This window comes from Molothrus ater, chromosome 10 (assembly GCF_012460135.2).
Source record: "Molothrus ater isolate BHLD 08-10-18 breed brown headed cowbird chromosome 10, BPBGC_Mater_1.1, whole genome shotgun sequence".
Taxonomy (NCBI): Eukaryota; Metazoa; Chordata; class Aves; order Passeriformes; family Icteridae; genus Molothrus; species Molothrus ater.
Genome location: NC_050487.2, coordinates 22,468,493 through 22,482,761, shown reverse-complemented (window position 1 = coordinate 22,482,761; position 14,269 = coordinate 22,468,493). Strand labels below are relative to the sequence as shown.

Genomic DNA, 14,269 nt, shown 5'->3' with positions numbered 1-14,269 from the left:
TTGGGTGCAGCCCTGGCTGGGCTCTGGTGCTGCCCAAGGTGGATCCATGGAGGAGATGCTTGGAATGAATCCCTGCTCTATTCTGGAGCTCTGCCCAGCCTCTGCTCCAGGGCAGCCTGCACAGGGCATCACCAGCAGGAATGTCAGGCCCTGCAGCCATTCCTCTGTTTGGCTGTCCTTCTGCAGGATTTCATCCCTTAGAGCCAATCTGAAAACCTGGAATTGTCTTGCTTTGGCTCACTCAGAACCCTCAGGAATTTTTGAAGTGGTGGCATTTGGGATGAATCACTGCAGGCTGCAGTTCCCTTCTCCTGATGAGTAGACCCTGTACCTTCATCCTTCTTGGCTCTTGAGCACCTAAAAATCACAGAAAATTCAGTGTTTTAAGGGTTGCATGACACCATAGAAGATGAACACATCTTTATTTCTTTCTTTAAAGGCTGTAAAATAGAAGAAAAGATGGCCTGATGTGGAATGTTAATTCTTAACTACAGAATGTCAGTGACATAAATGCATCATTTTATTCTAATGCTTGTGCAAGTTTTAAATTGCATTAAAATGTCCTGATTCTCAGCTAAACTCTCCAGAGGCTTGCTGGTTTCTCTACTTAATCTTCTCTTCAGTGTCTGTTTCTCAGATTTCCCTTTGTGGTTTTTAAAGCTCTCAGTTGCTAGCGTTCCATGATTTTTGATACTGAAGTATTAAAATTAAAAGTATTAAAAAGTTTTCAGAGTATTTTTAGCATCAGGAGCACCTAAAAGATGGTGGGAGAAATCAAAAATGACCATCTGGTACATGATATGCAGCAAAGTGCAAATAACCAAGTGCCAGGGGTAGTATTGTGGAGCTCAGCATTCCCAGAGTGTGGGAAATGAGCTGGAGTGTCAGTTCTGTGCTCTAGGTTGTCAGCTTTGATTTTGGATATCATCCTCACTGTCTGGGAGGAGTGCACAGAAATCCTGATCTGACTGAGGGGTAACTCCTGCTGAATGTTTATGTCAAACTGCAGAGCCTGAAATTAAATTTCAGGCTGTGGAAGCTGCCCTGTTACTTTTGAGAAAAGGCTGGTCCTGATGTCAGCTGAAATATTGGAAATCTCATTAATAATTGATCTGTAACTCTGCCTGCTTTTCAGAGCACGTGAGGAAAGAGGGGAGATCTCTTTGGAGTGGGGTTTTACCACAAAACTCCAAGAAGGGCAGTAATGAGGTTTGTTTCTGTGAAGGGATCATTTGATATCTGTACAGCTGATGTGGTATTTTGGGTGTGTTTTTGTTGCTCACAAAAAGCAGGAACTCACCTCTGCAGATGCTGGGCAGCCCCTCACTCATCCAGCTGCTCAGGATTTGCCTTTCCAGAGCTTCCAGGCAGGGATGGAGCCTCCATCTCCCGTGGCTGTGCTGTCCTTCCCCCAGGCTCTCCTTGCCTTTACAGCCCATCTGTTGGCTTTGCCTTTCCTCACATCCATGCTCAGTGAGCCTTCCAGGTTTATCTTTTCCCTGAGCCTCTCCCAGGGCTCCCCCTTGCTCAGTGTGCAGGAGCATCCTGTGCCACAGCTGCTTTCTGGGTCGCTTGCATCTCTGAGCAGATGGGTGTTTGCTGTCTGATGGTCCAGAGACTTAAACCCACCTGATTTCCATTTCTGTCTTACTCTGATACTCTGCACTTGGGAAAAAAAAAAAGCTTTTTTTGCAGTTATTTTTCTTATTTTTTACTTCTCGTGCAGACTTTACTTGCTGCTTTCTTATCCTAATATTTCTTACAAATTTGACACTGCTGGCTCCTACCTAAATCATGTTGAAAGCTTGATGCATTTAATATTGGGGTGAAATAAAAACCACAAAGGGAAACAGCTCTGAAAATTCTATAAAATGCATTTTAACAATCATTTGCATTCTCTGTAAAGTAGGTGCAGCTGGAAGTGGTTTTCAAAACGTTTCAATGTAAATATAATATAGAAGGAAATATTTCTGGGTTTATTTTCTGTGGAACTCTTTAGTGTGTACAGACAGGACCTCTGGACTGGACTGTACTAACCCTAGCATTGGGAATCAAGTCTCAATTCAGCTTTTTTAGGCTTTTTACTAGAGTCTCTGAAGTAGTTGTGGGCATGTTTTACAAGTGTGTTGTGAGAGTAAAAGTGATTTTAGTTTTGAATCCTAAAGGTCAGGGAAATTTGATTGAATGAGCAGCTTGTAGACTTGTTACCACAGTAACTGATGCAGGATCTGCCAGAACAACATGAGAAGCTTCTTCAGTGCTTGAAGTTTTGTTGGTCTCTTCTGATTCTTTTGAGATCTTTCAAGGCAATAAAACCTCAAGAATCAGTTCCTGTGTTTTTATTCCATGCATGCCCTGGAATTGGTCTGGACAGAGTGCATGAACACTGCTGATGCCACCAGTGATTTATCAGTGCTGAGCTATCTCCAGATCCTATTTTAAGTCCTAAAATTATTCTCTGGATAATGATAATTCTGGATGATATCCATTCCACCCCAGATTTTTGGCTTCTAGTGGCATTTCTAAGTTCATTATGAAAGTAGATTATGTACTTGATTTTTTTCAGGTTTGTGCAAGTGAGGAAGATCCACTTGACTCTTATCCAGTTCTCTTTAATGTCCAGATGATTCTTTTTCAAGCTGCCAAGGCTGGTGCATGCCAAGGTTGGACATCTCAGCTCTCCATCAGCTGTGCCCTGCCCACAGCTCTGGGCCAGACTTCCACTAGAAGAGAACATGTTGTTCTCCATGGAGCTGGGGAGTTCAATCCCAAAGAAGGAGATTGCACATGTATTTGTTTCTAGCATTTCTGTGCCCATCCCCAAGGACTGAGCTGTGCCTGGGGCTGACTCAGTGGCTGCAGGAACCAGAACAAAGCAGGGCAGCCTCCTACAGACCAGGCTGTGTGCTGGACAGCTCCAGCCAGCACATTGTAAATCACAAATAATTCCCTGCTCATTCTCCAGAGCCCCCAGAGCTCAGCCCTCACAAGGATTGCACTCACTCTCCTGTGTCACCCTCTACACATCTGCTATTTTCTGCTGGGGGCTGCCATTACTAATATTTTTCTGCCATGTTTCTGTGTTTCTTCAGCTGTCCAGTCTCAGTCTGGCCATGCATAAAGGTGGTTTTTTTTTTGTTCTACTGACACCAGGCATAGCTTTTACAATGTTTGAAAATCACCTTGTAAATGGAACAAGCTTCTGCTTGTTTTCAGCTCTCCCAGGTTGCCCAGAATGTTGCCCTCAGGACAGATGTCAGTTTGTCCTTCCAGCTCACTAACCCAGCCTAGAGCAGGGCTTTTGCCAGGTGACACTCAGTGCATTTACACTAACAACTATTTGTTTTCCCTGCTCTTTACTCACAATCAAAACTCAATTACAATTGTGCCACCACACTAATTAGAAGCTGAATCAGCAATGCTTCATAATTATATTCATATTCATAGCTGGTCTTCCTTATATTATCAAAGTGAAAATGGAGTATGTATCTTATTCCTCCTTTGCCAGCAGCTCTCTGGGAAGTTCTGCTGTCCTTTGCCTCATTTGATATTCTGTTCTGGTATCTGCACAATTAAATTCAGGTTTTAGAGAAAACCTCTTGTGTAAAAAGTAAGCATTTCCATTAGCTGCTGCATAATTTTGCTCTGCAGTTTTATGGGCAGGGGGCTGCACATACCATTAGCATATTTTTGATTGCTTCTGTATTAGGAAAAATCCAGCTGTGAGTAAACTCATTTGTTTATAAGCATTTTTTTTTGGAAGGTGTCACTAGCACTGGATCACCTACTTTGCATTATTTATCTTGGTGTGTTCACTTAGAAAATTTAATCTTCTAATAACAGTAAGTAGTGCTTACATCTGGCTTTTTGTCATGTTCTCTTCCATTCTCCAGGTTCACAGTAGAGCAGGAAATTGATCTGAAGGATGTCTGGAGAGGTCTGGGAATTACAGAGCTGTTCAGCAGCAGTGCTGACCTCACTGCCATGTCTGGTAAGAACTTCTTGCCTTGTCTCTCAAGGCAGACGAGGGAATACATTTTTTCACCTGGGAGAGTTCACTCTGAGTGTTTCAGAGCTGGGTCTCATTAGAGATGGAGACCAAGTGTGATGCCCTGCAAGAGGCAGGCGCAGACTGGAGCAGGGCATGGCTGCAGTGCCTGGGTGGGATTCACGCCCCAGGGGGGGCACTCTGTGTCTCCAGTGCTCTTTGTTCCCAGCACGAGGAGCACTGAGCTGTTGCACAATTAATTCCTCTCCCCACTGTGATGGTGTTCACAGGGGTCCCAGGATGAGGGAAGAGACGAGAATGTTGACTCCGTGTTTCAGAAGGCTGATTTATTGTTTTGTGGTATATATTATATTAAAACTATACTAAAAGAGTAGAAGAAAGGATTTCATCAGAAGGCTGGCTAAGAATAGAAAAGGAATGATAACAAAGGTTTGTGACTGAGACAGTTCAGACAGCTGGGCTGTGATTGGCCATTAATTAGAAACAACCACATGAGCCCAATCCCAGATGCACGTGTTGCATTCCACAGCAGCAGATAACCATTGTTTGCATTTTGTTCCTGAGGCCTCTCAGCTTCTCAGGAGAAAAATCCTAAGGAAAGGATTTTTCTGTGACACCCCAGATACCTGGAAGCAGCACAGGAAGGAAGAGTTTGGAGATAAAAACAATTTAGTCACAAATGCCACCTGCATTCAGCAGAAGTTGAATATCCAATACCTTCAAAAATCCATGTGGAAGTGAGATATTTATGCTTTTAATACCTCCTAAAGCTGTCCGTGGTGTCACAGCATGGTTTGGGTTGGAAGAAACCTTAAAGACCATCTCATTGCACCCCTTGCCATGGGCAGGGACACCTTCCACTGTCCCAGGTGCTCCAAGCCCTGTCCAAGCTGGCCTTGGGCACTGCCAGGATGCAGGGGCAGCCCCAGCTGCTCTGTACTGAGGTGGCACCTGTCTGATTTTTGGGGTTTTTAGCTCCATGTGTTGCTCCCCAGCCATCCAGCAGCTCCTTGGCTGGTGGGAAATCCTGTTCCCACTGTCTGACCCTGGGACAGTCACTCCTGTGTGCCTTGGTCCAAGCACTGCTCATAAAGCAAACCTTCCTCACTCACAGAGCAGTGTTTGTGATGTTCACAGCCTTCCATTTTTGCTAAATTTGAAATATTCTTTACAGTCTATCATGTAGCTTATTCCACTGGTTTGCCCCCTTCACTTTTCCAGTGAAATTGAGGAAAAACTGGCTTTAGCTAATATGAAAAGAGTTGAAATAAATGAAAAACCCCTTTTTCAAAGAAATAGCAGTTTTCTGAAGAAAAACATGTTCATTTTCTCTGCCAGCTCAAAGAAAAGTCAGCTTCCCTTTAAATTCTGGTCTATTTATAGGAAATTATTTACTTGAGGAAAAGCTCCAAGGATAATGGAAAATGCACAGGGAACCACAAAGGCAGCACCTGGCTTTTATTTAGTTCCATGTAAAATTCATTTATATATCAGGGACATCTACTTATCAAGAGTTTGGCAGAAAGAACCACATGCTTGTGTCTTAATCCATGTGACTAATGATTTATTTAAAGTTTTGTATTTCTGACAATTGTATTGTACAAAATAAACACCATGTTCTGCCTGGCTGAATTAACTCCTTGCCATTTAAAGATTTACTTGTTATTTAAGTGTAGAGCAGTGTGTAGAGAAAATTCATGAGTTTTACTGTAGCTTTCCTGCTTTTCACTGAAAATAGGTTGTTCTACCTGGGCATGAAAAGGTTATTTGTAAATTAAGAATGAAAAAATGGTTTTGAAGTAATGTCTTTAGTGAAAACCCCACAGTTGATACTGTCTAAATGAAATTTTAAGTAGTCAAAATACAGAATACTTTCCTTCTTTCTAATTTTCATCATTTAAAATATGGATGGAGGAAGGGAAAATAAGTCATGAAGACAAATGGTTTAAAGTTGACTTTTATAGACACCTGAATGGGACATCAGGAAATGGAAGTTGGAAGTTGATGTGGATCTCAGGGTCACCCCTCTGGAAAATCTTGCACTTCATGAGGTCTTAAATGCAGATATTTCAACAAAATCTTTAACTGGACACTTAATTTAGGAAGATATAAATCACATTAAATCTAAAGAGATTTTTGAGCAATTTGGTTGCATTTACAAATCCTCTCCCCTTGCTGTGCTGTTGCTCTGGCATTGCTGCCAGGAAAAGTCTCCTGCAATTGCAGCAGCAACCCAAATCCTGTCATCAGCTGCAGGCAGATTGGTGACCTCAGCAAAATTCTCTGTGGCTTTAGTGGCTGTAAACCACATTGCAGGATTATTTTTCAGTAGTCAGAATTTTTTGCTGTTTCCCCCTCAATCTGCAAAATGGACCCAGAAGGACCAGCTGTGCCCTCTGGAATGTCTGGGCTCTGAGCAGGGCAAGTGTTACTGAGGTGCACTTTGCGAATGTTGCACCCTGGCAGGAATCAGGCTCTTTGACAATTGCCACAGGTGAGTAGGAGGACATTCCCCTTGGGCTGCCAGCTCTCCTCTATTCTGACTCTCACTTTCAGCTACTTGCATCTGATTCCATCAGCTGTCCAAAATAATCTTGAAACAACCTCTGCTGTTTGAGATGTTACCATTGTGACTTTACCACATCACATAAATTTGCTGCTTGAGTGTTTTAACACCACTGAAGACTTAGCACTTGAACTAATTTCAGTGCTAAAACTCCCCTTCCCCTTCAAATGGTTATAATATTTCTGGCTGTTTTATAGAGCCCTAAAAGCAGCTGCTTTTAATGCAAGGTGACCTGGGCGAGCAGTGAAGGGATCTCAGTGACTTCCTTCTCAATAAGAAGTAGTTAGAAGAGCATCAGTCCAGTAAATAACTCTTGGAAGTCTTGACTGACATCCATATAATTTTTCTGGGACAGCCTAAGCAAGAAGAGCCAATAAACCCACATGGTATTTTTTTTAAAAAATGAGATTTTCAGAGCAGCCAGTTGGCAGCTGAGTGGGAGTCTGCAGACATATGGAGATAGTGACAAATGAAGTGTGGTGCCAGCAGAGTCGTGCTCATTAGGGGGCAGCTGCAGCTCCCTCCCACTCCCCAGGGGTCAGCCTTCCTGCACAGAGCTGAAACTTGGCCACCAGATCCACAGGGGACTCCCCTGAGGTGTTCACAACCGAGCCAGGAAAATCCGCATTTTTCTTATGGAAATCCACATTCAGAGAAGCTCCTGGAGAGGAAGGAAGTGATGGGAGATGCTCATGGCAGCCCCACCTTGTTCCCTGTGAAAGCCATAAGGGAATGTGGGTAATCCTGAGGAGATGGAGCATTGCAGCCAGGGATGGGACAGTCCCAACCTGCAGCAGAGGAAAGGCTGGGACTCTCAGGGACAACATTATGCTTTCACAGGAAAATAGATTCATTCACTGCAGGGAGAGATGAATGAGAAGGATGTGATAGCAGCAATATAAAGAGAAGAATCTAGAGAAGGTAATTTGGGATGTGGAATTGCTCTTTTCATCATCCAAGGACAAAGATACCCAATGCAGCAAATGGAAAACAAATAGAAAGTGCTTCTCTCATGGAAAACTTAACCACAGGGATCTTTGCTGGGTGTTCCTTGAGATTGGCAGGACTGAAAAAATGAAATTGCTCCAGAGCAATCAGAACTCTCTATACTGCACTGAATAAAGGCACTCTGTGGATAGAAACTTGGGTTAGGCTACAAGGCTCATGCTGGTGAGAGGATATTTTTCTCTTGGAAGTTGTGCTGCAGTTTTCATTTACAGGGCTTTTTGTACCTTCTTGTGAAGCAGCAATTCCATAGCTGGAATTGTACGGGGTGTACTGGTCTCATCTGCAGTGGCACTTTTTGTGTTCCTGTCAACTTAAAATGTTGCTTTTAATACTCAGATCCTGAAAGCTCTCACCTTTTGTACCTGATGGCAAATGCTAGCAGTGTTTGTGCTCTCAGAAATAGGGGCTCTGAGCCCACCAGGTGGAGACCAATCTTCTGAGGTGTATTTCTCATCAGGAATACACCTTGGAGTTCCATCAGCACCACCAAAGCACCACCAAACTATGCAAAATAAAGCACTGGAAGCAAAAGTGTGAAATATTTGTGTGAGTATTACAGGGCACAGGATCAGGCTTCAGGGCTGCAGTAATAAAGAAGTGATTAAAATACATGGTTAGGCTAAATGGGTGTTCCTCCACTTACTATGTTTTGTTGAACATAAAAAATGTGTTTGGATTTAAGATTTTTGCTTGGTGTTAAAGACAAGTGGGTGCTGCATGTGCCATGTTTTAAAGGAACAGGGTGGAAACTGAATCCCAGCTCTCAGGACAGCCTTGCTGAAGGCTTGGGACTGAAGTCTAGACCTGGTACCAGTTGTAGCAGCCTCTGTTTTACTGCACACAGTCCCTGAGGGGATGATTTGGGGCTTTTGTTGGTGAGATTGAAGTGCAGCAGCTGAACTGGGAGCTTTAATTCAGCGCTGAGTGTACAGAGCAGCAAATGAGCTCTGCTGGGGAAAGACTTTTCCAGCTGCTGCTCCTCCTGCCTTTGGCTTGCTTTGGCATTACAGCTGCTGAGGATTCCAATAGAGCTGATCCTTCAGCATCCCACAAAAACCTGTGAGACATTCAGCAGGAGCAGGCTGGGACTGGAATTAAAATACTGACAGAGAAGGATGGAACAGAAACAAGATTGAAAATAAAACTAGCTCTGTGGTGGTTCTTGCAATAAATATTCCCCGTCAGCTTCTTGTAAATATATAACAGAAGAAAGAAAAGACCTCATTTTCCTGGAGGAAGCCTGTGTTGTACCTAGTGCAGAAATGAATTTTTTTATGCCTGTAATGTCGTAATCTTTTTTCCCCGCTAACTGTATTTAAAATCTTGTGTCCAAGGGCTGTTTTTACCCTCTCTTTATACACTGTGCTCAGCTCAGGGCAGTCCTGAGCTATTTTAATATCCATGGTGTAGGAGAGCACTGCAAATCTGAGTGAGGTAGATGGTGCTGTTAAAAGGCATTGGCAGAAGGTGTTGTAATGCAAGAAATCCCTTCTGCTGCCCTGCCTGGTGTAGAAGGTGGATAATGGTGTTGGGGTTTTGGCAGTGTTTGGGGTGGGTTCTTTAAATGCTTCAATCTTCTTGTTGAGCCACTTGCAATCTGTTCCCCTTTCCTCTGCAGATAACAAGGAACTTTACCTTGCAAAGGCACTTCACAAGGCATTTCTAGAAGTTAATGAGGAAGGATCAGAAGCTGCTGCTGCCTCAGGTACCTGACTGAAAAGCAGAATTAAATCAAATGTCTGGGAATTCTCTGCTAATTAATTTTTTACAACTGATTTGCTGTACAGGCAGGAAAGCTAAATAGCAGCATGGAGACACAGCATAGCAAGTGTGCTGCTTGCAGAAGAGAATTCTGCAAATCAGAAGTGTTGGCATTTCTGTAACATGTTTTACCAAGAGTTTTGAGCATCCTGTGAAAAACCTCTTCTCTATTTTCTGATTGTCAGGAGAGTAGAGTCTGCAATTTACGTTTCCTTCGTGGAACTTGAGCAATTCATCATTTTTCACCTGCTAATTGAGATGGTCAGAGGCATTTGATCCAGGAGAGTTAGAGGGAGATCAGGGTGGTTGTGGCAGCTGCATTTTAATAAGCTCAAGTCCAGGAAAACAGGATGGGAGGTGCTGAATGCACAACCAGAGCTGGTCCCTGTCAATTCTGGGGGCTGGTGCTTGCTTTACAGATTGGCACATGAAAATAAGTTACATTTGTTGCCCATATGTATCACTAGGTGATTTCTAGCTGCCTCTTCTTTGCCAGCCTTTGAGGAAAGGAAGAATTGCTTGCCAGGTCTGGGTTGAATTGTGCCCAGCTCTCTCTATGGACATGCTCCAGTCTTTATGAACAGTGGAGTGAAAAACTTAGAAGTAAATGAAACACTAGGAATTAGTAATAACATCCTGGAGAAGTCCACGCACCTCCAAATAAAAGTAACAAAGGGCCAAACTCTGCCTGATTCACAGTTAATTTTACCTTCAGCTCTGCAGCATTTAAAAACACCAGCCAAGAGCTGCAGGATCAGCCCATTTAATTTTTGCATGTTCCCTGGTCATTAAGGGTTCCCTTTCCCTCTCCACTGTGTAAAACACAGAGCTGGTTAATGCAGTGCACCTCCCTCTGTGAGTGAGCAGCACTCACAGCTCCTCTGAAGGTTCTGCATCTTAAAATTTGTATGCTGCTCCCTCAGCCTGGGAAATGGCAGCACTCTGCATTGTTAATCATTCCAAAGCCAGAATAGGCAATTACTCTGCAGGCCTCTTTCCTTTTCTGGGAATATTTTCCTGCTGGTTTTGGTGTTGAGGGTGGCACCTCAGGGGCTGCAGGAGAAGGGGCAGAGCTGCTTGACAAGGTGCCTCTGTTGTGTTTCCTCTAGGAATGATTGCCATCAGCAGAATGGCAGTGCTCTACCCCCAGGTCATAGTGGACCATCCCTTCTTCTTTTTGGTCAGAAACAGAAGAACAGGTGAGAATATTGCAGACTTCTCTGAGTTTTTCACAGCACATCTTCAAGCAGTCAAAGGAAAATTGCATGTTTTGACCAATGGGCTGGGCCTGTATTATGCATTTCCTTAGTTTGTTTTAAAATACCCAATATTGAAAGACTCACCTTTTCCATGGCCCCTGAATCTTTCTCCAGATAAAACACCAAAACATCTGACATAACCCTGAAAAACACTCCCAGAAAAGAAAAATTCACCATTTCTGTTGTGAGAGCAGTGTTACTGCCCTGAGCATCCATAATCCTTGCACTCCCTGAGAGCCTGGCTGCAGTCAGCCCAGTGAAATGTGCTCCCAGTACCAAAGGATTTGCATAATGGAGGCACATTACAGCTGGGAACGATTCTGCTGTGCTCTCCAAGTGCTCTGTGGCAGGTGAGGGATGAGAGCAGCACTCACCAGCAAAAGGGGCAACAGGGATTAAGTAATTCCTGAGTCTGGTTTTTGTAATTTGCTGTAACGATGTGGATGTGACTGGGTGATAAAACATTGCTGTGCACCCACAGGGGTTTTATGGATCTGCTTGGCGAGAGTCACTTGTGGGACTTCATTCCCACAAACTTCATTCCCAGCAAGGCAGGATACCAACTCTTAGGGGTTTTTTATAATAAAATTAAATAAAAATTAATTATAATAAATTAAATATTATTATAATAAATTAAATATTAATTATAATAAAATAAAAATAATTATTAATAAAAATTAAAAATAATAAAATTAAATATTATTACTGTTGTAAACACATTAGACAGAAAATATATCTGGAGAAGGGTATCTGGCCTTTATTGCTACTCAACATCCAAAAATCTCCCCAAAAAGAAAAGTTCAAATCAGGACAGAATAAAACTTGCTCACTTTGGGACAGTTCTTGAAATTGCAGGACCCTTGTTGCATGTAGAAAGAGGAGCTGCCAACAGCTGTAGCTAAAGCCTCAAAGCTTGTTACTAGTCCAGAAATCTGGGGTTGGAAACCTTTTGAAAAAATCCTGTTGGTTGCCCTTCCCCTCCAGACAAGCCCAGGTGCTCAGGTTTGGTTGCTCTCTTCAAACAGGGCTCCTGAGCCGTTTCCTGTGCCAGGTTCTGAGACATTTGTTCCTGTAGCAATCACACAGCGCAGCTCTCGAGGTTATTGTTGGTATTCACCGCCTTAAACCCTCAGCTCCTCCTGCTCCTGACACCTTTCCCTCCCTCCTTCCCCACTTTGTCCACAGGTACCGTGCTATTCATGGGAAGGGTGATGCACCCCGAGGCAATGAATTCCAGCGGCCACGACTTTGAGAAGCTTTAACTGCCACCAGCCACCAAAAGGAGGAGATAAGCACATTCAGTTTGAAGTTAATATATTTAAGGTTTGCTGTGTTTTCCCCCAAGACACTGTTTCAAAACGCTTTTGGATCTAACTGTGTGCAAGTCAGTTCCCAGAGGAAAGCTTACAGTATTAAAGTAATGGTTCTGTTTCTGTCATTGTGATTGCTGTGTCCTTAAAATAAAGTTGTGTACATGTCAACAATTGTTTCTTGTTCTAGAGAGTTGTAAAGCAGAAAACTGCAAATCCATTATTTGTAATTTTTTTACAGTCCAAAGACTGACTTGATCAGTGAGCCAGGAGCAGAATGTGTGCAGCTCTGAATAATGCAAATGGCAAAGCTTGGTGGGCATTTCTAGAGCTGAAGAAGCACATGTGGACACTGTGACCTCCTCCTGTCCCTGGCAGAGCAGGAGCATCACAGCCTGTGGTGCTCTGCTCAGCACAGAAAATAAATGGAATAACTGAGCCCAGTGGATTTGATCCTTGCCTGTGGTAGACTTTGTGTGAACTGTCCCACGTGATTCTCAAGTGCTGCTTTTTGGATGCTCCTGCATGTGGCTGCCACTGCCCCCTAAGTGTTGATGAATAAAATGATGCCAATAAAACCCGATCGCATGAATATCCGAGACCTGTCAGTGTAGAAAGCTCTGTGTGTGACTGAAGTAAAGGAGTTCACTAGTAATGCCATTGGTGTGGACATATTTTTTCTCCCCCACAGCAGTTCTACTCTTGAATATCTCATTTCAGGGCTCTAGAATGTTCTTTCTCAAAAAACAAACCCACCCTGACTTCATTTTAAGCATCTAAAAATGTTCGGTTCGTAAATAAAAATGGAAAGGAACAACATCCTCCTTTTCATTTCCTTGCTTTTCCCTGAGAACAGACTGGCAGGGAGGAGAATGACACCTAGCACAGGGAAATGTTAGCAGGGGAATTAGTTGCTGTTTCCATTTGGAAGAGGAGGAGCAGTACCCACTGTCAGCAGAGAGACGTGTAATTATTTCCTCTCTCATTGTGCAAAATACAAAAAGAACAGAGGTTATTAAAAAGGTGAGAGAGAACAGGAGGGAAAGGAGGGAGGAGCTCCTTTGAAACAGATGATAAATACAAACCTTTGGATAATAAATGGGTTTTTCTCAGTCAATAGGAGTTTTCTCTTTGGAATTCTATGGGAACAAATGCATTTTGGCTGAAGTGCAGTTATAGGCTTCCCTGGCACTCACTCTCTTCAGAACAGCAGAGATTCTGCTCCCAAAGTTATTCGTGCAAGGAGAACTTCCAAAATGTGACACATTGTTCACTCTTTCTGCTGCTGGTGCGGGTCAGAGCAGGACGTGAGGGATGTTCTCTGTGCAGGCTGGGAGCGCTCCCTTGGACAAAAGGGCTTTGGAACCCATTTCCAGCCCTGCCCCTTGAATTGTTTCACAAATGGGGTTCCTGAGTGTGTTGCTGGTGCTTATTACCTTGCTGTATTATAGTCTGGACTTGGTGAGGCAGCTTTTGTATTCAAATGTAGATGGAAATGGTAATTTTAGCTGTGTGTAGCTAAAAGTGTTCTGCTGGGGAGGGAAAGGGGAGTGCTGCTCAGAAGGAACAGGGGCTAATTTTACCAAAATCTGCCTTACTGCAGGTAAAATGAGCTTTGGTGTGGGTTACACAAGGGCTGGTTCTTCACATTTAAATAACTCTGTGGACATCCCCTCATGCCTGTAAAAGTCACCATATGCTGAGGATCTCCTGTGGGTTATCTCAGAGGAACCTGGTTTTTAAGCTTTTGAACATTTTTAACATTTTTTTTTCAGGCTATTTTTGTGGTGTTCACTCTGACTGAGAAAAGGCATGAGAAACCTTCAGTCGTGTTTATTTTCAGTCCATCAAAAGTTCTTCTTGACCAATTTTGCCTTTTCTTTCTATCAGTTCCTTGCAACACAAATATTCCTTACTAAGGGAAGGGCTGAAAACAGATTGGAGCTGAAGCTTTGAATTTTGGCAGGACAGCTGCCAGGCCAGAAGGGTTTATAGAGGGTATCAGGCAAATGCACTGAATGCCCCTGCAGCTGGATTGAGCAAAACTACAATGGAATGATGCAGAACCACAAATTCCAAATCCAATTCCCAGGATTGCCTGAGTGGGCACAGAAATGCAAACACTTGTGATTTCACTTGCTGTACTCCCAAGCCTTACAGATGCAAAATAACCTTGAAAATTGAGAATTACCTGGTTTGCAACAACATGAATTGATTTATTTCCATAGTTTTCAGTAGTAGTAAGATTTTAAGTATTGTTGCCAGTTCACAGGTATATGGATGCTGTTCCATGATGGTTTTTACTCCAGATTTTGTATAATGTTCCTTTCAAAGGTGCCACTGCTTTTTCACTACA

The 14,269-nt window shown here is 43.1% G+C and overlaps 1 protein-coding gene across 1 annotated transcript in view; it reads left to right on the top strand.

The window, feature by feature from the left end:
* The window catches only part of SERPINI1 (serpin family I member 1), a 45,272-nt gene extending 32,704 nt beyond the window's left edge, over positions 1 to 12,568 (top strand). The window contains exons 6-9 of the mRNA XM_036389190.2: positions 3,894 to 3,991; positions 9,202 to 9,288; positions 10,454 to 10,543; positions 11,789 to 12,568. Coding sequence (XP_036245083.1) covers positions 3,894 to 3,991; positions 9,202 to 9,288; positions 10,454 to 10,543; positions 11,789 to 11,865 — 352 coding nt within the window. The 3' untranslated portion in view covers positions 11,866 to 12,568. The remainder of the gene's footprint in view (positions 1 to 3,893; positions 3,992 to 9,201; positions 9,289 to 10,453; positions 10,544 to 11,788) is intronic.
* The last annotated feature ends 1,701 nt before the right edge of the window (positions 12,569 to 14,269 follow it).